The 27,485-nt window shown below is 47.6% G+C and overlaps 2 protein-coding genes across 3 annotated transcripts in view; one reads left to right on the top strand and one right to left on the bottom strand.

Moving 5' to 3' along the window:
* LOC114452824 (sodium channel protein type 4 subunit alpha-like) overlaps nucleotides 1–10,783 on the bottom strand; it is a 78,884-nt gene extending 68,101 nt beyond the window's left edge. Inside the window, exons 1-5 of the mRNA XM_028432288.1 lie at nucleotides 10,660–10,783; nucleotides 9,798–9,941; nucleotides 9,101–9,219; nucleotides 4,529–4,618; nucleotides 3,919–4,047 (exon numbers count right to left, since the gene is read on the bottom strand). Of these exons, the coding sequence (XP_028288089.1) occupies nucleotides 3,919–4,047; nucleotides 4,529–4,618; nucleotides 9,101–9,219; nucleotides 9,798–9,941; nucleotides 10,660–10,782 (605 nt within the window). The 5' untranslated portion in view covers nucleotide 10,783. The remainder of the gene's footprint in view (nucleotides 1–3,918; nucleotides 4,048–4,528; nucleotides 4,619–9,100; nucleotides 9,220–9,797; nucleotides 9,942–10,659) is intronic.
* The window catches only part of LOC114452823 (NLR family CARD domain-containing protein 3-like), a 1,046,161-nt gene that overhangs the window by 222,837 nt on the left and 795,839 nt on the right, over nucleotides 1–27,485 (top strand). The window lies entirely within an intron of this gene.

Here is a 27,485-nt window from a genome sequence, read left to right as displayed (position 1 = left end):
AGCTGTGACCTTAAGCTTCAATCAGGCTAACATTGTTAGCTTATACCTTTACAATATATTTGACAGTTAGCTTGTTGTATTCACCTGAGCTGAGCTTCCAGTAACAGAACATGGCTGATAGACAACGTTTGTTTGTTGATTCAAACATTTAAAAAAGAAAACTAAACTTTAAAAATTGAGTAGACTGAGTAGCCAGCGCAGCTCCAACATCTGTTGTGTTCTCTGTCTGTGGGGCAGCGCCGGCCGCCATATGTCACCAATATGTAACAGGAAGCTGCACAGAGGCTGCTCTGACAGAGGCGCTGTGACGCTGCGATGAAATAACTTCAAACTACACAAAAAGACGTCAGCGCTCCTCGTTTGGTTTCTGCTCTTGCTGTAAGTCTAACACGGTAACCCCTGGCGACGGCTCCTGTCCTGCTGCCTTGCTGTCCTCACCACTGTGATTTTGGATGATGTTTATTGATCGTTTTTGATTGATTGATTTATGATGCTAACATGTATCAGCTGTGTAATGTGTCATTGCAATGTCATTACAGCAGCAACACCAGTAACACAGGGGAGGACCCGGTGTGTGTGTGTGTGGGGGGGCTCAGTTACCATGGAAACCCTGACTCAGCGGGAGGGGTGGAGGGCATCAATCAGACGTGTGTGTGTGTGTGTGTGTGCGCTGACCATCACTCTGCTGTTAATAAAGCCAGGGCGCAAAAGGGCCATGTGTCAGGGGCACAGTGTGTTTGTTACAAATGTGTGTGTCTGTGTGTGTTTGTGTCGGATCGCACATCAACTCAACATGTTTTTCATCCTTAGAGTGTGTGTGTGTGTGTGTGTGAAGGAGGTGACTTATGTTTCCCTGTCCTACTAAAGATCCATCTGACCGCAAGACGGCCCTCAGTTCAAGGACACACACACACACACACACATACTGACACTGTGTGTGTGTGTGTGTCACTCTTGAATTGAGAGATCAACACTTTGTCACATAACAGAGGAGCAGAATGTGTTCCACTCAGGATTATTTTGGACTTGAACTATTTTGATTTTGACGAAACAATGTATTTTTTTCATATTTAACTTTTATTATTTATTTTATAATTATTGATTTTTACATTTTAAACCTTATGTTTTTATGTTGAATATTGTTAATCTTAATATTTGCTGTTGATGCTGCATTCGTTTTATCATGTGTTTTTTATGGACGTAACTCCATCAGGAGCTCTGACATGTTGACACATCGGAGGATTCAGTATCGACGGTTAATAAACTGATCAGAGGAGGCTGATTGATCGGTCTGTGTGAGGTGAAGCAGAGCCGTGTCCCTGTCGCTGTTACAGGCAGGCTGAGTTTAGTGGACATCACTGTCCTTTAGCTAGACCTCCACAATGACATCACAGTGCTGCTTCCTCCAGGGACTGCAGAAGAAGACGAGCCCTGTTCCACCCTGACTGACATGATCCACATCATGTCCTGATAACAGAGCTGGGGGTCTCTAAGGGTCCCTGCAGGTCTCCACACCGAGCCGACAGCTGACTGTGGGTCTGATGGAGACCAGACTCTGAGATAGTCTGTCCTTTCTGAGGTGGATGCTGGGAGGTGTCTGCAGCAGCAGCACCACCTGTCCACCTGATCTACACCCGCCCACGGACGCCACTTCATCACATGGAGGCGGAGCTCAGAGGTCACCTCTGTGACTGTAGAAAAATGAATGAATGTGCCACAAACGTATTGATCAGCACACACTGGCAGTGCTGTGAAGGGTGTGTGTGTGTGTGTGTGACATGAAGCAGGAAGCCTCTGACTGAATGTGCAGCACGTCTCTGTCAGCTTCCTGTTTAAGTGCTAGCTGCTGTAATGGAGAGTTCGTCCTCTGAGTGAAGCCATTCTTCCCTCGCAGGGGTCCGCCGGCGGCTCGTCCAGCTCGACACAGCGTTCCTCCATCTGAGGGCACCTTCATCAAAGTGTTTCCATTTAGTGGCCGCCGGCGGCGGACATGTCAGCGCTTCATTACGCCGTGTGGTAACCTCCCAGCCGTGCCTCGGGGTCAACTATTGATCCGACCAGTTCATCTTCATCGTTTATCTTCCTGCCGGCTTCCCTCGCGGCGGGCACGCCTCTCCTTGGCTCTCTGATTGATCGCCACCTGATCACTAACCAAACCAAACGGCAGTGATTTTCCATCAGTCAGTCAATTACCGGCGTGGACGGGTCACGGCCTGAAACAAAGCGGCGCTCTCTGAGGGCGTCACTGACATTGTTGAGGCCAGCTGCAGCTCCTCGGGCTTTAATGGTTCCACTGTCACTCATGTCTGCGGTGAGTTCAGAGACCCGCCCACTGTTCAGACACCTCACTTCACAGACCCACAATGACAGCGTCTCAGCCTCGTCCACCCACCTGAGCCACTTACTTTTTATACTGATATATATTTACTGCTGTCAGCGTATATTAAAAACTTTACATTTCTGATGGTCCCTGAATGCATCATGGCACTGCTCAGCAACCAGCAGGAAGCCATGATGGAGTCACATGTGAGCAGCAGTCACATGACCAACACTCAGAGAGTCTGACCTGCATCTTTCTGAGTTATTCTGCACACACACACGTCTGACTGCTCTCTGACTGCAGACATGACGGAGTGTGTGTGTGTGTGTGTGGAGGACTAATCAGAACACACTGCCTGATCATGTGACAGGAAGGACCATCAGAGGAAATGACATGTAAACTTTTATCAGCTAAAATGCCCGATGAGTAAAATGTGCTCTGTGATGCATTCAAGGACAATCCGACACTGAGGTGTTTCTACTCATGGAGAGGACCGAATGAGTCAGAGGGTTCGGCCCTGTCCTCCTGCAGCTCTGACGGGTCTGTCAGATGGAGTCGGGCAGATAATGGCTCCACCAAACATTTGATCAGAGCGAGTGTCAGCTGAGCGGACTGAAGGTGACCTCAGTCTGAAAGAGCGCACAGAGGAAATAAAGGAAGACAAAGACGGAGCAGTCCCCCGGGGAGACAACAGCGAGGGTCAAACAATCAGCCACCCCCGACCACACGCAGCGGGATCTCAGCCCCGGGGAGCAGAGGTTAGTGTGTGCGGAGCCGGACAGCCTCACACACACACACACACTCAGGGACACCCTACAGCTGTGCTCCTGTGACACTGCTCTGAGGCAGGAGGCTTTTATTTTGAAACCCCATCATCAGAGTGGGTTCTTCATTCTGTTTCTCTCCTCAAACCCTTCACATTAAAAGCCTCCATACAGCACAACCACTCTGTTTCTGCCGTGCTTTTAATTTGAAACATCAACAGGAAGCACTGACTCATGTTTCATCGTTTATTCTCCTGCAGAGCTGTTATATGTTCTGTTTTTTTATTTATGTTAGTTTACGATAAGTAAACGGTGAAATGAAAGCTGCAGGCGGCGATGACCAGGCCCCGCCCTCCCTGCGGCTGACCGCCATCTTTAAGGCCTTAAAAGCTGTCCGATGAAATTTGAAGTAGACGCAGAGTTTGTTAAAGGAGGACACCGGGAAAAGGACTCGCGGCAGTAAATGGCGACCCGCTTGTTGGGTTTCAACCCAAAAGCCTGTTTAATTAGAATTATGATGATAACTATTATTAGTATAATAAACGAAGCAGAGCCGCCTTGATTTAAAGACTTTGTGGTGTGGTTCAGTCTGAGTTGGTTTAGTCATCTGTCGGCTCTGAATAATGACCGAGCGGGTGCATTATCACTCTGCTGCTGCAGCTCCTCTGTGAAGGGTTAAAGCACTTTACATGTTTGGATGTTTTATCAAAGGAGCCATCTGATTGGCCCAAAATTCACTCTGCAGCAGTCCAAACATCCAGCCGGAAAATGACACTAACTTTAGTGAGCGTGTGTGTGTGTGTGTGTGTGTGTGTGTGTGTGTGTTAGACTCACGCCATGACAATGACGCTGAAGTCCAGCCAGTTCCAGGGGTCCCTCAGAAAGGTGAAGGGTCCCACACAGAAGCCCCTCGCCAGGATCTTTATGAGAGACTCAAACGTGTAGATACCTGTGAAGGTGTACCTGAAGGAGGCAAGGAAGGAAGGAAGTAAAGAAGGAAAGGAGGCAAGGAAGGAAGGAAGGAAAGAAGTAAAGAAAGAAGAAAGAAAGAAAGTAAAGAAGGAGAGACGGCAGCCAGGTGAAGGAGAGGAGACGCAGCAGAGATGAGTAAAGACAGCAGACACTGAGCAGACATGAATATTCATCAAACTTTCCTCCAAACATGCTTCACTTATTTATTTTGTCCCCAGAAACAAGCTCGACCCGACGAGTCAGCTCAACCGTGCAGGGACAGACAGACAGACAGGAGCACGCTGCCGCCACATCAGCTGAGCAGCCGCCACAGCAGGAGCCCTTAAAGGGTCACTTCACCCAAATCCATAAAGCTGGGCGGGCTTTTAAAGGACCTCATATCTACCCTCAGTGAGGACAGACGGCTGCCATGCTAACAGAGCTAACCCCCCCCCCACACAAACATGGCGGACAGGGCCGCGGCTGTACTTACTCCACGTATTTGGCCCAGTACGCCGGCTCGGACATGGCCATGAAGCAACAGTTGGTCAGGATGGTGCACATGATGAACAGACTGAACAAAGTGAGCAGGTTAAGGAACAAGGCAGACTCAGTGGAAAACAAACATTTGTTCTTTACAGTTATTACAGTTAAACATTTTCTGTCAGCTGTGTAGAATCATGTGACCAGATCGGCCTGTAAGAACCTCTGCTTGGTGTTGTACAGTTTGTCGGGAGGAGAAAAAGAATGAGACGTTCTGTTTAGAGCACTTTTCAGAGGATTAGTCACTGTGGATACGAGCAGCAGCTGAAATGTTAAAATGGAGAAATGTCCTGAGCGTAGCTGCAGTGTCAGTGTGAGTGTGTGTGTGTGATGATTTTACATGTGCTTTTTTTTTAAATACCTTTCAGTGATTTCCAATTAGAGCTAAATAAAGATGAAGTGAAGTGAAAGGCGGCGTGGAGTTAGCATGTGTGTGTCAGCGCTGCTGCCACATTCAATACAGCACATTAATATGCCATTAAGAGCAGCGGCGGGAGGAAGGGCCCGTTCTGCTCTAATCATCATATAATGGGGAGCAGAAACTTTCCCAACTGTCAGAAGGCAGCCGTACAGGTTAAATATCCCCTTCACCTGCCGCGTTCTGCACGCTTCACGCCACGAGGTGGGAGAGTCTCGCTCAGCTGTCAATCACAGCTATAAATGAATCATAATTATTGTAATTTGGCAGGAGGAACATACTCCCCGCGTGAGAGCGGCCCAAACTCCAGCTGAAAGTTGTTTGAGCGGCGGGGTAATTGTTGATTGAGTGCCGGCTGTAATGATGTTGCCGGAGCGCGGTGGCAGGCGGCGAGATAATACTGTTACCGATTGACAAACAACGCAAATGTCCCCCCGCCGCCGCCGCCACAGAGCCAGAAGCTAATTACGCTGTAATGATAGGCCTGCTGTTATGGACCTCCCAGGCCACCATACCGGTAATGTCATTATACCTCCCACATCCACCGCGGGATCTATCTTCCTCTCCCTAATCTACCTCAGCTTTATTTTTCCTTTCCACATTCGCTCTTCCTCACACCCTCCTCCTCCTCCTCCTCCTCCTCCTCCTGGTCAGCTCCATAGACTGCTTTTACTTTGAAAGAGGAGCAGACACAATAAGAGAGATTCAGAAGTACTTTGCTAACAGTGACACCTGTGGCTGTTAGGTGAACTGCAGTTAGCATCCTCCTGCTAGCATGTGTGATCTGCTCACATCCTTATGAGCATGAGCGAGGTTTCGAGGCATCAATTCAATCAGCACCTTAAGCTCTTCACAGTTGTGTTGCACTCTTGTGTGTAGGGCTGAACGATTTTAAGAATAAATTGAATTGCGATTTTTTTTCTGGCAAATATTGCAATTTTTCGATTTCATCCACGATTTTTTTCAAATCATGTCAAACATGTTTCTGTGTAAATGACTTCAGGTAGCTACTCTGTCACTTCTCAAAAACTATCAGTAGATCTAAAAGTAAACTCTGATAACGTGCACTCAGTATTAGTTTTAATAAACATGAAAATTTAAATAACAATTACAGAACAAAATAAAGTTTTATTTCAAATAGGTTAAAAGAAGACTAATGTAGTTCTCTAAAGTATTATTCAACAGTCATTTAAACAGACTGAAGTGTGCCTCCTAAGGTTAATACAGTATTGAGACTTAAGTAACTCTTAAAGTTCAATGTGATTTAGAACACATGATCAAACTTCATGGGAATCATATCTAAGGACAAACGGAGCTGCTGCTGTCAGCTCTGTCCACCGTTTACTAGAGTCCTCATGGAGCCTCTTCATCAAATGCCTGCGTTATTGTTTGGTGACGTCATTAGCTGCTGCCTCTGTCTGCATCTGATGTACACACACACACGCGACACAGACACACACGCGACACAGACACACACACACATGCGACACACACACACGCGACACACACACACGCGACACACACACACACATGCGACACACGCAGGTGTAGACGGCTGCTGACGGCACAACAGCAGCGAACCTGAATATAAGGAGCAGTGCAAAAAATCGCGGCTTTGACGATCTCAAAATCGCGTCATCTGAGATCGCGATTTTCGGTCTAAAACGATAGATCGTTCAGCCCTACTTGTGTGTTGTGTTAGCATGAATGTCACGACAACAGGGTTAAAGCAACACAACTCCAGGCAAGGAAGCTAACCTTTGGCCAGCTAGCCTGGTTTCTTCATATTTTGCTAACAGCTAGCTCGCTAATTTAGCAGCCAGTTCCACACCGAGGTGGAGCACAAACATCACTTCCTGGATTTTCACTTAAAAGCTGGGAAATCTATACACAACAACAACTGGACACACAGACACACTTCACTGCAACATGAGTGCAATTAAAACACAACAACAGCACAGCTGGTGGCTCTGCTGCCGCTTCAAGGTCCCACAGCAATGCCTCATGGGAAAAATAACAAGTGTCCTTCAGCACAGAACCCTCAGGGAACTGTGGTCAGAGTGTGTGTGTGTTCAGTTTATCACTTGAGAAAGAAAACTCCTTGTATTCAAACATGAGTGTGTGTGTGTGTGTGTTTGTGTGTGTGTGTCCATCTCACACCACAGCTTGTCATAGTGGCGCCACTGTGGTCGGGCACAAATCCAGAACAGACCTGATCACACACTGACACTTATAAAAGCACAAACACACACTGAAGCTCTACTTCAGCAACACAGCCTGTTCTCTTACATCACACACACACACACACACACACACACCCCGGACACCAGCAGCACAGCCACACCTCCGCTGCTGACCTCTTCACCCACTTATCCCCCCGACAACAGCAGCGTGTCCGCCGGCTCGACATCTCTCAACTCCAGCAGCCGCCTCCCACAGTAAAAATAGTTGTGTGTGTGTGTGTGTGTGTGTGTGTGTGTGTGCGCCACTGTGTGTGTTTCGGGGGTGAAGTCATATCTGTCACGTTGGTCTGAAGTTTGTAGACACACCTGGATGAGTTTTAATCATTTAATTAGTGTATTTATTGATCACTCTACTATATATATTATCCTGTCCTGCAGATGGTTTTAGGTTGTGAGTTATTTCATCTTTTTTTATGTGTGAGTGAATCATTCAGAACTGGTGTAACTTTCTTTAATAATAAACTACTGAGATTTTTTTTATCAATCAATAACTAATTGATTAATGAGGTGATCATTTATGCTGAAGGGTTCCTCCTTTTTTTTACATGTCTGGGGAAATAACTGAACTGACAGTAGGATCCTGGGGGCCAAACCGGGGCCCCACAGCAGGCTGAAAGGTCAGAGGTCATTTCAGCACGTCCTAATAAACCTGTTAGACACAAACAAACAAAGCCTGAGAGGCTGCAGGTCAAAGGTCAGCCAGGAGCTCAGAGAGCAGAGATTACTGTAACAATCAGTGTGTGTGTGTGTGTGTGTGGGGGGGGGGGGCACCTTGATGAAGCCTGGATAATATTTACAGTTCATGTTTACGGCTCAGCAGACAGCTCGAGATGATTCTGGCTCAGAAATATGACCAACGGGATGAGCCTTTACACACACACACACACACACTGAGTTGACATGATTGCTAAATACGCTGTCATTCCTCTGCGTGAGCCTGGAGAGCTGAATGTTCTGCTCTCAGGAGGGTTCAGGAGTTTTAAGCAGCCACACAGTGACAGAGCAGCATGTGTGATGGCTTCATCAATACACTCCTGTTATATGAATAAATTATGTAAATATAACTATCCCTAATTTAATGAAGGGTATTTAAACATTAATGGTATATTATCATATTTGTCGGACTCCTTTCAGTTTATTATTGAGACTCGTTTCCTGTCAATAAATCCTGATAATGCACCGACTCTTATCAAATGTTGATAATGAGGCTAAATGAATGAGTTCTGCTTAGCAGTGAGAGCTCGTTAGCTTCAGTTCTGCTACCGCTCACTGTAATATGAGCTGAGGGCTTAGCATACACGCTAACACGCTAACAGAGGGCCCTCAGAGCCCATCCGTTAACACGCAGCATGGTCAGCCCTGGAGGCCCGGAGCCCGAGCGTCTGCTGAGCCTTCATTAGCAACAACCTCAGTCTGTGCTGTCAGGCCGAGCCTTCATGATTTTACTCCAGTGTCCTAAACAATGATGCGTCACAAGTAAATTAAACATAAACCGTCATTCTACAAACTGACACAAAGCAGCAGGGGTTAAAACAGAATTTAGTTCCTGCTATTAGTCAACAGAAGCCTACAATTCCCAGAGTGCAACACCTGGTATCAGACCCCTTCCTGCCATGATTAGCTGTTTACTTGTGACTTTATTGGAATCTAAATAACAACACTGACCCTGTAGACTGGACTCAGCGGCCTGCCCCTTTAACTGTGTGTCCTTTGTAACACTCGCTGCTGCATGTTGTTTGTTGCCGTCAGGGTGGCCTGGCTGCTTGTACGCTCTGTGACTGACCTCTGACCTGCCCACAGACAGATGCAGTGTGTGTGTATGTATGTGTGTGTGTGTGTGTGTGTGTGTTTTGAAGGATATGCATGAACCAGGATCTTGATGGCGATTCTGCGGATGGGGTGGAAGGGGCTGAAGATGTAGAGAGCTGACGTGGCACTGAAACGGAAGATGGCCTTCCCTTTGTTCAGGACTATGAAGGTCTGCAAGACAGAGAAGAGTTCACACAGATAATCAGATGTCACGTTTGTTCACACACCTGGAGAGTAAAGTCAGAACGTCACCACAACTTTTTTCACTTCATTTAAACTTTAGAAATCAGGTCCAGCAGGAGGGAGGAGGACGCCTCAGACCTTTAAACTTTAATGATCAGTTTAAAGGGTCGTCCTGTCGGAGCTCCTGGACCACAGCTGACCTCCTGACGCTCCACCAGCCTGACAGCAACCTGAGAACCTGTGGTCATCTCCAGACACAACTACACACAGGAGCGGCTGAGGATCTACCAGGGTTCACCTTCATATTCAATCACTGACATGGAGTCCCCGTAAGGCAGATGGGTCTCTGTAATGTGTCAACAAGCGTATGTCCCCACAACACATATAATCAAGCACACACAGACACACACACACACAGACACATAAAAAGACACACATGCACAGATACACACACACAGACACACACACACAGACACACACACACACACACACACACACACACACACACACACACACACACACACACACACACACAGACACACACACACAGTGTTAGGGTGACCTACCCTCTTGTCTTTGAAGTAGTACGGGTCGATGTCTTCCAGGGGAACACCCACCAGATGAGATGGGATGTCGGCAAAGATGCGTGGCAGCTGTTTTCCTGCCTCCAGGTCGGGCCGGGGACGGGGGAGCACCACGTCGCCCAGGTCCTGACACACATACACACAGACACACACACACACAACATCTGAAATATCTGAAATATGGTTGTTGTTGCAGGCTTTACTCCCCATCACCTGACTTCTGCTTACATTTAAATTTACCTCCTCATAGTGTGTGTTCAGTGTGTGTTTACCTCCTGGTAGTGTGTGTTCAGTGTGTTTACCTCCTGGTGTGTGTGTTTGTGTATGTTTACCTCCTGGTAGTGTGTGTTCAGTGTGTTCACCTCCTGGTGTGTGTGTTTGTGTGTGTTTAACTCCTGGTAGTGTGTGTTCAGTGTGTGTTCAGTGTGTGTTTACCTCTTGTTTGTGTGTGTTTACCTCCTGGTAGTGTGTGTTTGTGTGTGTTTAACTCCTGGTAGTGTGTGTTTACCTCCTGGTAGTGTGTGTTTACCTCCTGGTAGTGTGTGTTCAGTGTGTTCACCTCCTGGTGTGTGTGTTTGTGTGTGTTTAACTCCTGGTAGTGTGTGTTTACCTCCTGGTAGTGTGTGTTCAGTGTGTTCACCTCCTGGTGTGTGTGTTTGTGTGTGTTCACCTCCTGGTGTGTGTGTTTGTGTGTGTTTACCTCCTGGTAGTGTGTGTTTACCCCCTGGTAGTGTGTGTTTACCTCCTGGTAGTGTGTGTTCAGTGTGTTCACCTCCTGGTGTGTGTGTTTGTGTGTGTTTACCTCCTGGTAGTGTGTGTTTACCTCCTGGTAGTGTGTGTTTACCTCTTGGTAGTGTTTGTTGCGTCGGGCCTCCTCCTCGGCGATGCGCTGCTCGATGGCCGCCAGGGAGTCCGGCGTGAAGCGCTGAAAGCTCTCTGGTCCCATTGGAAACACACAGCCAGCCATCTTCTCATCCTGATCCTGCTGCTGACTGGCCCAGTATACCAGCTGCACACACAGAGGGGGGACAGGGGTCAGAGGGTCTGAAACCAGCTGCTCACAGCGGGAGCACAGAGACCGAACTGAAACTCAGCGGGACACAAACCGACGACCTGAAACCTGTAAAAACCCAACGAGGCGCTCAGCTTTCACATTAGAACAGAAAGATCTGTTAAAAGGACTAAAATCTGCCGAGAAGGTCACTGAGAATGCTCAGAATGAGTTGAGGTGAGGATAAAAAGCAGCAGCCGCCTGTGAGTATAAGCTGATGTAAAACACTTGTTAGGCATATTTTGAACCCTTGACTCACGGGATGAGGAGCGTCTGATTCGAGTGCCTGGAGTGTCAGGACGGCGGCGTGATTGAGCGGCTTCTTCACTGGCAGGATGATTACGTCCTCTGAGACGGCAGCCTGCCACTCAAGGCGACCCGCCGCTTCACCTTGCTCATCACTCGATGGCCGCTCGGACCATTTGTAAAGGCAGCAATCAGCCTGAAAAACTCTCCACGGCCGACCCCGACCTGATGAAGCTCAATCACACCTGAGCCAGAACGCCGCCGTGTGACGGCGAGGTGTTACACCCCAACACACAGTGATGACGGCGAGGTGTTACACCCCAACACACAGAGACCTGCATCCACCAAGTCTCTCTAAAAGGGTCTGACCACTAAACCTGAAACCAAAATGTCCGCCGTCACAGCAGAGCCTGACATCATGGGTCTCCATGGATACAGTAACTTCCCCATTTATGATGGGCAGGATTTTTACTTGTGACAGACAGACTTGGTGCCTTCCTCAGCTCCACCTGTGCTCCACCTCTGTGCCTGTTTTTGGATTAACTGAGAGTTTAGGCGGAGTCACATGACCTGTTTCCAAAATCAAAGGAAAGTACCGCAGCAACGGTTAAAATTGTTTTGCAGTCATGATCATCATCAGTTTTAGTCACTTGTGGCACATATATACCGTAAAACCCTGTGGAGACGCACATCTAAATTCCTCACGTCCACTCGGTTACTCCTCTACACACACACAGACACACACAATAAACAGTGCTCTTTTCTCTAAACCAAGGGATCCAGCACAGGAAGTGAAAGAGAAGCTTCCTGCAACAACTCCTCCTCATCATCTAAACACAGGGCTCTAGACTAACTTTTTGCACTGGTTGCACCGGTGCGCCTAACCTTTTTTTCTTGGGTGCACCGGCACACAAGTTAGGTGCACCGCATCACACAGCAGTTTGTTTTTTAAATGCTGTCCATATATTTTATGGCCTTTAAGGCCTTAACTTGACACCTTTCTTAATGCAGAAGTTTTTTTCATCTTCTCTCATCATCTGCAGCTACATCCACTGTTTACCTGATGGGCCTCGCAGGGCTGTAGCCAAAGTTTTAGAAATACTGAGGTCCAAAAATTGATGTCTAGGAAATATGAACAGGCTTAATAATCACATATCATCCTAAACTGACTTTGGACCTTGTTTAATGAACACAGGTACATAAAAATACAATATACAATACAATAAATACATGTACCGATAGTACTTATTCAAATTATGGACAAACTAGCCAACAAGTCTGCCTGTCAGAAATCCATAATGAAGATTCAAAGTTACAGAACTCTTCATTTCCCTGTTTGCGTTCTCTCTGTATTTTCTGGCTGTCGCTCCTCACTTATCTATCTGGCAATGGGAATTAAAAATTATTTAAATTATATACACCTTTATTTATTTAATAGTTGTGATTGAGATATATATTTGTTTTCTTCAACACGTTTCTATTGCAGCTACAGTATCTCTTTCTCTCATCTTCCTCACCTCTCTTCCTCTCTTTCTAAAGCTGAGCTCCAGCTGACAGACTCTTCATTCTGTCTGTTACAGTTTTAGCTGTATGCAGACATCATCCTGGCAGACAATGCTCTACTATAGCAGGATAATAATACTTTTTAAATGGGCGTTCGTCATGTAACCATGTTCTATAACTCCTTAAAACCAGCTGACTGCTGTCAGTCAGAGTGAATCAGCCTTCATGGATGAACCTCACAGGTCAGATGATACTGTCCTCAGACCTGTTGTTCAGTCTGTTATGATGCTACGAGCACGTCACGCCCCCCTTCTTCGAACATTACCGGCTCGTTATCATCACTCATTCAGGTCAACAGCAAATTAGCAAAACCCGCATAGTAGCAACAACTCTTCCTCCTCCGTACATGTTCACTTAAACTGCGGTTTCTGCAGAGAAACGTCTTTAAACCCTGTCTGTCTGTGTGTGCGCGCGCTGCGCGCTACAGTCAGAGGGCCGTATGAGTTCTGCACACACGTTTTAAAAAGTCCGGGCCGAAACGGACTTTGTTCTCGTCACCTCGGTAACATGAACAGATCTCTCTGTTCTCGTGCAGTATGGAACAAGCTTTAGCACACAGCATCAGCTCTGCGCAGCATATGTCCGCGTTCTTCTTATGAATTTTCGGTCTCGGCTAACCGCAGCAGACACGTTTTCAAAGATACACACACAGAGGTCCCACCCTTCACCGTCTCTGATTGGTTGAGACCACGATATGGGCCTGTTGTGTGTCTGTTGTTGGAGACTTTTGAGTCGCGGAGAATGTATCTCCCTCTTACAGCTGGTCGTACCAGTGCGACCTCTGATATTTTTTGGTTGCACCTTTGAGAAATTGGGTCGCATGTGCGCCCAAAATGGTCGCACTCTAGAGCCCTGAAACACACCTCCTCCTCCTCTTCCTCCTCCTCCTCCTCCTCCTCCTCCTCCCCCCCCCCCCCCCCCCCCTCCTCCGCCTTCCTCCTCCTCCTCCTCCCATAATGAAAACATGAGCCTCCTGCTGTTACAGGCTCCGTGGTGATAAAGGGTGAGTCGCGGTGACAACAAGCAGCTACAGGTCTGTTATGAAGGCGTCCAGATACTTTTGGCAGAGAGGACAGACACACACAGACACACACTGGGTGTTGTGTTGCTGTATGAGTGTATACAGTGTGATAACTGTTGGACGTTCAGGTAATGAAGTCTAGTCGACAATAGTGTCTCATTAACACTCGGAATCAGGGCGATCGAGCTTCAGGTTACACTGAGAGAGAGAGAGAGATTCATGATAGGATTACACAGCGAAGGACGAGAGTTCACAGAGAGCAGGGCTGACAAAGTGTGAGTGTGTAACAGGTGTGTGTGTGTGTGTATGTCTGCACCATCTGGATCCTAATTGAATGATTAGACAGGCCTCGTTTTTCAACCCTTCATGCGTTCATTCTTCACAGCTCCCAAATCTGATTTCTGAAGTGTGTGTGTGTGTGTGTGTGTGTGCGCACATCAAAGGAAAATCTAGCTCTGTTTTTCATTCTTATCAAAAGCTGTCATCCACTCCGTCTCACACACACACACGTGGAGCACAGTAGCTCCTGACGAGCTGCTCGGTCCTGGTCTCCATCCTGCTCCATCACTCCGTCACGTACACACTCTCTGTTTCCATATTTGTCACTGAAATACAACATTCCCAGAGTCGTGCTGTTCGATCTGTCAGATGATACAGATACAGATACAAAGATGGGATTTTTACGTTGACCTGAGCTGCTGAGCATCGGTCCAGACTCAGTGCAGCCATGTTCTCCTCCTCCTGACTGATCTTCAGTACACAAACAAATGTGTGTGGACAGTCAGTCATCTACTAAAACGGTTTGTGAAGCCTGTAGACTTTTGTAGAGTGACCTCTACGCAGCTAAGGGCGGATACGTTCACCTGTTTTCAAAATCTGGTTACTGCTTCTCTTCTACCTCCAAACTAATACTGTATATACATTTCAGAGACTGGTAAAATGTGTCACACGGTGTCTTTAGTTCTTTCAACATGGCCTCAAATGTGAGGGGCTGTTGGTGGACTCTGGACAAAGCTTTCAGAGTTCAGTGGATGTTTACATGCAGCTTTAGTACACGACCTGGATGCTGTCCCCATGAATGGACAAATTACATAAGAACCTCATCCCGTCTATGAAGCATGGTGGTGGAAGCATCATGATTCAGGCCCGTTCTGCTGCATCTGGACCAGGACATTCTGAATGATCCCAGTGAATTCAACAGGTGAATGTCAGTCAGACACAGTGCGTCATGCAGCAAGACAACGAGCCCAAACACACGAGTGGTTCTACAACAGAACGCTTCAAGAAGAACAAAGTCCTGACCTGGAAGGAGCTGAAACAAGCAGTTCATGAGGAAACCCAGCAACAGGTCAGAACTGAAGCTGAGGCTGCACGTGGCGTCCACTTACTTTTGGTCACATCATAATTTTAACCAGTGTCAGAAACACACGTGTTTAATAAATGATTCGTTCAGTCGGGAGGAGTCCAGCAGGCTGACTGTGTAAAGCAGTGCATGCTGGGAGTTGGAGTTCACCACAGTCGTCCTCCTGAAGTTCACACATGCTTCCTGTTTGCCCCCCCCCACTTCCTTTAATTTAACTCTCTGGTCTGAACCGTCAGCTGGTTGCTTTCATTAAATTGTGTCAGTCCTCTCTCAGCTGACTCCACAGTGAGTCTGAGCTTCAGGCGAAACAACGAGCTGCTACGAACATCAAATTAGAGAAGGGACCCGTTCAGACGTCTGCAGAGCTCCCAGTGTTCTAACACTTTCATCATCTTGTTGTTTTCTGCTCATTCTGGCATCACAATGCAAAAAAAGGGAAGGTTTAATGAAGACTGCAGTAAACTGCCCCGACCTACATGCGCCTCCAACAAACTTCAGGCTCCGTGGAAGTCCGAGTCTCCTCGCCGCTCAACATGGAGGCAGCAGCAGGAATATTACATCACATCCAGACAGCGGCCATCTTTGTTTCTGTTGTATTGTTGCATAAATAACTTCCAAACAAATTCTAAAAAGAAACAAATTTAAACCAGCCTGAATCTGATCTAGGCCAGAACCAAGACCCCAACTAGAGATCAATTCAAAACCAGTCTGATCCAGTTCAAAACCAAGTCCAGTATCAAGCCTGAATCTAGTCCAGGAAGTAAACGGTCCCGATTTCAACTACAGACACCGCCAGTGATGTTATGAAACAGGAAGTGGAGATACTTCTGGGTCAGCACACCGATACAGACGACCCACCAACCAAAGGAGCATCGCCCTGAGGAAGGACACACACAGACACACACACAGACACACACACAGACACACACACAGACACACACACAGACACACAGACAGACACACACAGACACACACACACACAGAAAGTCACATTGAAGCACAAACATGCAAACAGAGTTTACTGCAACCTGCAGCCATTTACCGCCTCACAATCATTTCCTGCCTGTTTCATGTTCAGGCTTCTTCCTGTCCACCGTCCCCTAATATAAACATGGACGCCTTTATTAACAAACATAAAACATGTGCAGCACACACACACACACACACACAGCTGATGAAGTGGCACGTCAGGGGATAAATTCACACTTTTAAAAACCGCACAGCAGCAGAATCCATCACACACTGACAACATGACTGACAGCTGACTGTTAACTGCTACACACACACACACACACACACACGTCCAAGTGTCCAGTAAAACAACCTGATAAAACTATCTACTACTAAGGACAGACACACACTAACCACAGGAGGTGGAGGGAGAGACAATGAGACACAGGGCGGGGCAGCAAGGAGGAGACACAGGAGGAGTCCAAACACCTGAAGCCAGCGGGGAGCTGAGGACTACCAAAATAAAACACTGAACAAACATGAACTACTCAGGAGACGCTTCACAGCATCGTCCACTCTGATCAGACACATCCAGAGTTTACACACTGTATCATACAGTGTGTGAGAGACGGAACAACAGACTGTCCCTGCAGACAGTCACAGCAGCGTTTATTTTCACCAGTGCTCTGTGTATGTCTGTGTGTGTGTCTGTGTGTGTGTGTGTGTCAGTGAAGATGCATATTCTGTCCTCCTTTATTTCCATACTATTTCAGCTATTCATCAGATACTCTGTGTGTGTGTGTGTGTGAACAGAATGGCCGTACGCTTGACTTGCTCTTTTCTCCTCCAAGCATTTCTCCCAACCTCTGGCAGGCTACTCTCCCTCCCCCCCTCTCTCTCAGTCCCTCTCCTCTCCCTCTCTCCCCCTTCCTCCCTCATCGGTGTCACATGTCATGTCCATAACATGTTGAACTCAAACTGCATCCTGACTGTGTAAACATGCAGCTCTGACTCATTGTGTTTAGAACTACAGAAGCCCATTAATGCCAAAACTACAGAGGTCTGTGTGTGTGTGTCGTGTCAGTGCTGCTTATTCTCAGCTTTGTCACTCTATAAACATTGCATGCAAACTCCAGCTGAGAGCAGCAGAGCGAGCGCCGCTTGACTGTACCTGAAAGTGAAGTTTCATCCTGTTCTGACCAGCATCAGGCCGCTCGGCGCGCTCCGCCGTGTGGAGTCCTCAGAGGGATGAGGCTCCGGAGCCTGACTATAACACAGCCTGCACACACTGTCAGCTAACAACGTAAACTAATCTGGATGCAGAGAACACTGAGCACCTCTGCTACTGTTCAATGTTCCTCCGTTCAGTTTATTCTTTCCTTGATTTGTCCTTTTCCTCCTCCCGTCCTTCCTTATTTACCGTCCTTCTGAGGACTAAGGAGGGAGCTCCTTCCTTCCTTTCTGTCCTCCACATTTCCTTCTGGCCTTTTCCATCCTTCCTCTCTTCCTTCCTCCCATTTTTCCCTCTCCGTCCTTCCTGGTTTCTTTCTAACCAGTGTGAACGTGAACGTGATTTGTGAAGATCCATAAGGACACTGTCTGAGTGGATGCCAGCGTATTCTCATACTGCCTTCCCTGTAGAGACTTTGACTTATTAGCTGGTTGGTGTGCAGCTATGCTAACAGTTTCTGGCGTACGTGTTCTCTCACACACTCACTGCTGCTGTCAGTTTATAACATCCAAAAACTTCATTGTGTGTCCTCCTCCATCACAGCTACAACAGCCTGATGAACCTCCTCACACGGCCCCGCAGCTCGACCCCCACCCGACCTCTCGTTGTGCTTTTTGTTTGTCACCACTGAGCCTCCGTACTTCCCGGCCGAGCGGCTCTCTGCAGGTGTGGCATCACTCAGGACCAATTCCATCAGCTCTTTGTGTGAGGCCGTAAGAGCAGAGTGTCCTGTCAGGGCGCGGTGATGAAGAGCGAAAACGCTCCTCAGAGGAGCAGCAGCAGTGAATACGCAGCACCTTCAATTCAATTAGCCTGAGAGAAGAAAACACATTTTGTCGCCGTGCTGCAGGAAATGATTCACTGAGATCAGGCAGAGCGCCAGGCTGAGCTGGCAGAGGACCACCAGGACCGTTTGGCTTCAGGAGGAGGAGGAGGAGGAGGAGGAAGAGGAGGGTCACCCTGACATGGAGCTGCCTCTGTGCGTCACATCGAAGCTGCACGCGCCTGCACGCTCTGATGTTTGTGATGCTGGAAGTTCGTTGTGAAGCTCGCGCTCGTCTATGAAATGATTGTTTTCTGGATTGTTGCACCACGTTCAGGGACCGAGGTGTCCTCACCTTCATCAACAGCAGGGAGAGTTTGACTAAAATGTGACAACCACAAGTGATGATCCATCCTCCATCCTCATTTCCTTGTTTCCTCCTTCCTCTTCTTGTCTTTCTTCCCTTTGCTTACTTCCTTCCTCCCTCTGTCCTTCTTCCCTTTCCCATCATTCCTCCTTTGATCTGCCCCCCTTCCTGCTTTGTGTCCTTCCTTCCTAGCCAGACTGGATTTATTAGTGCGGATGTGTAAGGCCCCCCCTGATTGGTCAGCTCTGATGTCTTAGAACAGATGATTCGAGCACGCTTGCTTCGGATGAATTCGGTCCAGCGTTTCCAGCCTGTGGATGATCACAGGTCAGAACATTTGGCCGTGGCTGCGGCCGGCTGTAACTCACCGTCACTGCGGCACACGCTCAGATAGCATCACATTTATTTCCTGCTGATGGAGGCCCCTGAACGCATCCTAACCATGCCCGCCTGCTCTGTGTTCTTAGAGAAGCTGCTCCTGTGATTCAGGCTTGTGATCTTGTACTTTTTCCTCTAACAGGGCTCGGCTCTCTCTTTCTATTCTTCCTCTCAGACAGTTTGGCCCTAAATTGGCTTTCTGCGTCCCGGCCCGTCAGACGGAGTTGGATCAGGCTGCTGCTGAAGGTGCTTTTCTGCCGCTCGGCGGGCTGACTGATTGTCCCCGACTGCCAGGAGTTGGTTCATTGTGCTTTGTTGTTGCTCAGACTGCAGACGGTCCACACTGAGCCAAGCCCACTCATTAGCTCGGCAGTGGCTTCACCTGAACGTCCCCCGGTGATGCCTTCAGGGTCCTCACACTGATTGAGCTGCGTTCTCAGACACAGTGTGTGATCACAGAGCAGACACACACACCCATCACATGATAACTTCCATATTAGCTACCTCCATGTCTCCGTAAGTGTCTCCCTGAGTGTTATTACCAGACACACACACACACACACACACACACACACACACACACACACACACACACACACACACAGGAGCTGCTATCAGTTCATATTCTGGTCAAGGTCGTGCTGGAGATAAAACGGTTTATAGACGTCGTCAAATCCACATCAGACTGTAAAGGAAGAGACTCGACCGTCCAGCCAAACATCCTTTAACACCTGCTGCAGCCCCCAAAACCAGAAACCACCAGAGGGACCAGACCAGCACGCCTCAGACCACAAACACTGACATCCATCCTCAGCCTGAATAAAATGATTTCCTTTTCTGCCTTCTGTCCGTCCTCCCACGTCTCTTTTCCTTCTTCATGTTCTTCATCCTTCCATCTGCCCTTCCCTCCTTTATTGTTCTCTTGTTTTATTCCTTATATTCTTCCTTCCTTCATTAGTTCCTTGTTTCCTTGCCACATCCTCTCCTTACCTTCCTTCTTTCATTCCCTCCATCCTGCCCTCCTCCATCTTTCCCTCCATCCTCCTTCCTTCATTTGTCCTACCTACTTTCTCCTCTTCCTCAGCTCTCCTCCTCTTCCTAGCGCCATTTAGCGGTTTCAGTCATTCGCTCCTCTTGTTTGTGTGCGTCCGTTTTTCTCACTGTATTTTTTAGCGCCTCGGCTTCAGGAAACGTGCGTCAGGCTGCAGCTGTCGAGTCGCCTTTTTTTTTTTAAAGTCATGTGACCTGATCAAACATTCGGTATAAACAGGCCGTGTACGAGGATGAATTGATGAAGGCAGCGGCAGCGTGCTGAAATAAGAGATACGCACTCAGAAATAGAAAGCTATGTGTCCTTGCATGTGTCATGTCTGCCGCTGCAGGCATGCATCACTCTGATCCCCATAAACAGCAGCCAGCAGCGCAAACTGTGAAGTCTTAGTACAACTTTCTATACATGAAGTCAGACTTTGTTTTTTAAGTTTATCAATAAAGGACTAAACACGTTAAGGGTTTGATCCATCACAGCACACACACCCTCACAGTGTGTCATATAGAGTCCAGCAGGGACTTCTGATGGGGTTTAAACCCTCGTACAGACCCAACCTCAGGCAGCTCTGATAACCTGAGCCACTCCCACACCGACAGCCCGAAGCACAGGAACAAAACACACAAATTCCACATGAAGGTACATTATCAGAGGGGAATAGTGACTCTGCGTGGAGGTGTGTGGGGAGTCAAGCAGGAACCCTGCAGTCCCAGAGAACGTGAAATATGTGTTTGTTATATTAATGAAAGTGAAAGCTGTTGGGATGACAGACAGGCTGCTGCCTCAGTCTCCGTCAGCCAGCGAAAGCCTTTAACACGCCGCCGAGTGAGAAAGTGATGAGCACAAAGAGGAGGATCACGTCCAACTCCAAGCGCTCAGTCACATCCCTGCATTCCACTCCGATCATGACAGAGCTGCACCAAGAATGAGCAGGAATCAATCTCTGAAGGCACCACGATCAAAAAGCTGTCACACAAACACGGAGCCGAGACACTGTTCGGCCTCTTCATATTCTTTACTTTTAGAAAAGGTGGATCAAACAGAAAACAACTTTTATCAGAGGAAGCTAAAGATGCTCAGGTCCTGTCCCTGTCTCCTGTGATGCTGTTGCCATGGCAGCGGATAGAATCCTGGTGTGGTGGGATCAACCGTAAACATCTACAGATCAGCAACTGCTGCTCAGATTTAAGAAAACATTCACACAGACACACGGGTTCTCAGGGGAAATCAGAAATCAGAAGGACGTGGACACAGAGGACACGGACACCTGTGGCTCTCTGCTCCCAGCCAATCAGGAGGCTGGAAAAGATTCAGGAAGCACCGGGCCAAGCATAAACATAAGGGGGAAGAGGAGATAGAAGAAGTAAAGTAGGGCAGAAAGAGGGGAATCAGAAGAAATGATAAAAACAAGAAAACAGAAAACAGGACGAGCGAAGAAAAACAAATTAAAAAAGTTCAGATTAAAGACGAAAACATGAGGGAGGAAGAGGATGAAGAGCAGGTCCTGAATTAACCAGCAGCATCTCTGTCATCAGCCACCGATTTTGGAGAACAACTCTCCTGCAGCCACACACACACACACACACACAGAGCACACAGCATTGTGGGTAATTAGCACCATCATGTCCAAAAGCAGCGCAGAGAGAAGAGAGCGAGTCAGAGAAAATCTGCACAGAGAGATTTCTTCTGTTTGACTGCATGTCTGCCCACATCCATTCACACCGTGTGTGTGTGTGTGTGTGTGTGTGTCTAAAGGTGTGTGTTCAAATTAAAAATCATCTTAGCTGTGAAGACATTTCTGTTGATGTTTTTGTTATCCTCATTTCCTCCTGCACAATATATTCTAAAAACAAAAACCTGTGTATGTGTGTCTCCGTGTGTGTGTGTCTGTGTGTGTGTAGAGCACAGAACGCAGCTCATGCCAGGAGGAACGACCCTGACACAGAAAAGGGGGGATAAACAAAAGCCTGGCAACTGAGCCCGCCTGGCACCCCAGCATGCTGCAGCTGTTTGTTCACACACAGACACTGTGGCAAGGTGTGTGTGTGTGTGTGTGTGTGTGTGTGTGTGTGTGTGTGTGTTGGGGGGGGGGGGTTACCTCAAAGCTGGCACCTGCAGCACCAACCTGGCAACCTCACCTCCACTCCTGACGATGATGCCCCCCCCCCCCCCCCCAACTTCACACTTCTCATTTGTTAGCACGATGCTAACATAAAGTAGCCTTTACATTCAGTCAGGAAATTCATCAGTGACAACACACACACACACACAGCAGATTATTACCTCCATGACGGTTCTGCAGGATTAAACATTAACCCACGTTCTAACAAACAAAGATAATTAAGATGGAAACTATCATCTCATCTTCTCCCCTGACTGTTGCTTTGTGCTGTCAGAGATAGTAAAGATGTGAGATGCTTCACTCCTCAGCACGGTGTTGTTGTTGAGGATTTGATGGAAAGTGTTTCAACAAACAAATCTGAAAGTTTCTGAACTTTTATGAGCGTGCTGCATGAGATGAAGCTCATGACCTCATCTTTATGTAAATGAAGACGGTGAGCGGGAGGAAGATCTAAAGACTGAAGATCTGAGAGCGTCCTGCAGGGTCAGGACAGGAGGTCACAGGTCTGTGGGATCTAGGTCCGAGGCCTCTGCAGGTGTCAGGTGGAGGGTGAAACACTCTTTCCTTCACCCTGACGGGGTCACCTTTCAGCTGGGGTTACAGCGTGACATCACGGCCTGCCGCTGGAAGTGGATGTTCACCGCAGACCCTCCTGTGCTTACACACACTGACACACATTCACACATTCATTATTCATCCGCTCACTCTCCTGTTCACTCGCTCGCTTTTCCCTTCGGCCAGTGTTTGAGCGTTCACTGAACACTCGGAGAACCTTTCAGTCACGACCCATTAACGCCACGTGGGCCGCGCCGCCATGAGAGCGCCGCCTCAAAACAAACGTCCAGATTTACTGTTTGGTGTTCAGGCCTGACTCACTGACCTGTCCACCTGTCCACCTGTCCACCTGTCCACCTGAGGACAGCAGCTGTGAGGCTGCGTTTGTTTGGGACACACATTGAAGTCCGCCATCTTGGCCCTTCTCCTCCTCCATTCTTCATCCATCCTTCTTCTTTTCTTCTTCTCTTGTCTCCGATTCTTCCTCCTCTCATCTTTTCCTCCACTTCTCCTGCTCTCCTCTTCTTCCTGTGAAAAAGTTCTGCTCGTCCCATTTCTTTCTTCCTCCATCTCTTTCTCCTCTTCACCTCTGTCCTCTCCTGTGCTCTCCCTCATCTTTCCTCAGCTCTTCCTCCTTCATTCCTTTCTGTGATTTGGCTTCTCTTCATTTGTCCTCCTCCTCCTCCTCCTCCTCCTCCTGTGTCAGCGCTCCGTCGCTCAGCTGTCACTTTCAAACTGGGACACACACACTCTGAAAATTATCAGCCTGTGGCTTGCAAGGCCTCCCATCGTTCACTCGCAATGTTGTTTCAGCCACTCTCTCACCATACCGACCAGGACACACACACACACACACAGTTATGCATCTGTGAGTTCCCATGAAGGGACAAAGTGTGGATATTATTAGAGCACTGTTTAGTACCGAACACAGACACACACACACACCTGACTGACAGGTGACAACTCAAAGCAACTGCAGGTTGAATAATAATGACGGAGTGAGTGAGTCACAGAGTTGTCAGCCGGATGTCCGAGGTGCCTCATGAATCATGTCATCAAACATTTTTATTCCATATGTCTGAGTTAAAATCCTCCAAAAACAAAGAGTTCACTCCAGTAAAAAGTCCCGCCCTCCTCAGCAGCCAGCAGGACGCCATGATGGAGTCACTGTGAGCAGCAGTCACATGACCAACACTCAGAGAGTCTCTGTCTGACCTGCAGCTTCCTGCAGCTGATTTCTGTCTGACACACACCGACTGCTCTGTGACTGCAGACAGGATGGAGTGTGTGTGTGTGTCTGGACCTGCAGCAGTGACTGCGCCCTCCTCTCTGGACCACTTCCTGTCACATTTGGTCACTTGTTTGTTTACAGCCTTCCTCGCTGCGTCCTTCACACACACACACACACACACACAGATGAAGCTGCAGGCCTTTATTTCCTCTGCTTCTTCCCACTTCTCATTTGCTGCCGACTTCAAAGAGCTGCTGCATCACCTGCAGTCTTTCTGATCACCAGGGTTTCCTCGCCTGCACGGCTGCCATTTTAATGTAGTTGTGTTATTTTTGTGGTTCTCTCTCCACCATGGCTGCGTGGAGCTGGAGCGGGACACTGCGGGGCTTTCAGCACATATGTGATCAGCGCTCTGAGACGTCCTTTAACCTGCTCCGACTCATCCAGCTGATGCTAATACCCCATTCACACTGGGGAAATAAATCTGGCTAAAGTGGGATTAGGGCCGCATCCAGATGTATCCAGATGTTTTTTTTTCTAAATGTGAAGACCTCAAATCCTGCAGTATCCAGTTTGATTTCAATCCGGCTAGATCCACTTCTCGTAGGTGGCTCAAATGTGGCTCAGCAGTGAACTCAAATGTGGCTAGCGACTCCGGTTAGCGACATGCTACTTCCTGTTCACGGGGCGCGACACAGGACAAAAAAAACGCACGACGCATGCGCACACGCGGCCATACCGCGGCCTGAACGGACTCTGTATATTACGAGGCGCCACCTAGTGGTTTGGAGGACAGCAAACATGCTGGATGAAGCCGGATTGAGTGCGGACACAAGTGTGTGCTAGCCAGATTTGAAAATAGGTCTGAACGCATCCAGCTTAAAGGCTGTCTGGACTCAATCCTACTCGAGCTGGAATGACTTTCTCCAGTGTGAACGGGGCCTAACAGAGCCTGCATCCATCCGCCTTCATCATCCACACCGCTCTGATTATTGGATGAATGTTTGTTAGCAAACAAGCTAAACGTTTAGGTAGCGATAACATTAGCACGCCCGCTAAACCTTATAAATGTGATGTTTGCTGAAGGTAAAGCACACATGACGAACAGCGCAACAGTAAACAGCACACACACACACACACACACACACACACACAGACACGGTAATGATTCTTTACAAGAAAAGTAATTTTTCCTCCTAACTCAACAAGCATCTGTGTGTGTGAGTGTGTGTGAGTGTGTGTGTGTGTGTGTGTCCACTCCCTCGAAACTCATATCGAGGTAATCTCCCAGAGTGGCCGTGTGTCTTCAGCCTCGTCATCGTTCAGTCTTTCACACACACACACACACACCTTCCTTCATTAGGCATCAATATTCAGGTTCATTTTAATTTAGCACCAAAGGAGGTCAGACGAGCGAGCTCATCACCCTGTTATAGCTTCGTCACGCCTGCTAACACACACACACACAGTATTCTGCTCTACTTCTGCAGCAGATTGTGGAGGCGACAGCCTGCAGACAGACCGACTGCAGCGACCTGCAGCCTGACGAATCAAAACTTTAACTGATCTGTCTTCATGTACAAAAACAGCTGGAGTCACACACACAGACACACACACAGGCAGGCACAATAATTACACAATAAAGATATTTTTATGTGTCATTTTAAAGATTTGTTTTCTCATAAATGTGATCAATATTCCAGTTTGTTTTCCTCATATATTTCATTTGTTTTTATTTGAAATGTCAATATTAGAAAAATGACAATTTAAAAACACAAATGTTTCTCTAATATAATTCAACTAAACTAATCTGCAGCAATGAAACAAAACTTCAAACTCAAACCAACCAGAACCATCACAACAAAACAGCATCATGTAAATAAATAAAAAGTATAATGTAAAAACAGTCAGCATCTATCAACTCAAACAGACACACACACACACAGACACACACCTGTCACTCCGACTTCCACTTCCTGACCTCTGCATTAAAGTTCACAGGTGAGAGACATAAAAAACACAGAGAAGAGGAGAAGTCGACACAAACTCTGCATCCTGGATAAGAGTGTGTGTGTGTGTGTGTGTGTGTGTGTGTGTGTGTTCCCGTCTTGTCACAAACCTGTAGTGATGCTGATCAGCCTAATAGGCTTTTTATTGATTCTTCCTGTCTCTTCACAGACACACACACACACACACACACACACACACGACTGCGACCCAGTTAGATTCATCCTATTTGAGTCTCTGTCCTCCCCACCTTGTCTCTTCAATTCTGTTATTCTTTCTGTGTGTGTGTGTGTGTCATGCTGTTCTCTTGTCGTCCCTCGTGGCTGATTAAATCAGTTTCTATTAGGGCTCTCTCTCTCTCTCTCTGGTTTTGTAAACATGTCTCAAGCGTCAGATTTTTATTTAAAACTCAGTTTTTTCCCAAAATTTCTCTTTCAGCACAAAATCCTTTAACAGTCTGCATCAGGCTCCTGACTATGGGGCGGGGCCGATTTTACAGAAGACGACGAAGAAAAGTTTGTCTGCAGGCGAAACAGAAGCAACAGGCGACAGAACGCTCGCTGAGCGTTTTATCAACAGCTGTTCATGCAATCATCCTGTCAGCCAATCACAATGCAGCACCTACAATTAAAGGGACAGTTCACCCCAAACTCTAAAGTTTCACTCCATCATGGCTTCCTGCTGGTTGCTGAGGAGGGCAGAACTTTGTGTTTTCACTGAATCTTGTTGGAGTGAACTCTTTATGTTTGTAGAATAAAAAGGTTTGATGACAGGTTTGAAGCTCAAGTTTGAACTTTTTACGTCATGATGCATTCAAGGACCATTAGAGATCCATCTGACAGCTGTGCGAACGGTTTGGAGGAAATAAGGTTTGAGTTTCACACTTGATGCATTCAAGGACCATCAAAAACGCAGGACGAGTTAGGTCTGTTAGATGAAAGTAACAGCAGAGAACAAACAGAGTGAGGCAGCCACTCAGCCCTATCTTACAGTGTACACACACACACACACACACACACACACACACACAGAGTACAGTACAAGGCCATGTTGTCGGTGTGTAGGAGCGCTGATGGATCATCTGCAGGACTCAGGACCGTCTGACTGACTGTTTCCTGTCTGCTCAGGCTGCAGGTGAACCAGTAAATGGATGAAGCTGCACGTGAGCCTCAAGGGCGCTTTATCTCACACACACACACACACACACACACACACACACACACACACTCACAGACTCACACACACACACACAGCGCGGCCTTGCCTATCACATCCTGATGAACATGGCAGTCTGTCATCGATCTCTCAGTTCATCATCTCAGATCATCCACAGGCATTTTCTGAAGTCGGTCTGTTTTTCATCTGAGCCGCCTCCTCAGGCACACAAACCAAAATCAAACCAACTTCCATGCTGCTCTAACACTGAAGTATGACGAGCCTCTGGTCAAACCTCAGTCAGCTGGGACAGCAGGAAGCAGCTGTGTGTGTGCGGTGGCAGTTAGCTCAATGCTAACTTCTATAAATGCTGTAAATATTTTTCTTGCTATGAACTCTCAGCAGCTTATTCTGGTCCTGAGGGACGGCGAGCTAGCTTAACCTAACGACCCCAAGATGACCCCGAGATGACGCCAAGATGACCCCCTGACACACAGGAAGTTAGTCAGGAAGGTCAAAGGTCAGCTGTTACACCACTGTGTGAACAGCAGCCAATCAGAAGCTCTCCTGCAGGATCAGTGGTGACACAAAGAGAGCAAGAGACCTGTCTGAAGTGTC

The sequence above is a fragment of the Parambassis ranga genome, chromosome 20 (genome assembly GCF_900634625.1).
Source record: "Parambassis ranga chromosome 20, fParRan2.1, whole genome shotgun sequence".
Lineage (NCBI taxonomy): Eukaryota > Metazoa > Chordata > Actinopteri > Ambassidae > Parambassis > Parambassis ranga.
Note: the sequence above shows the minus strand (reverse complement) of the source record. Positions and strands in the feature narration are given on the sequence as shown.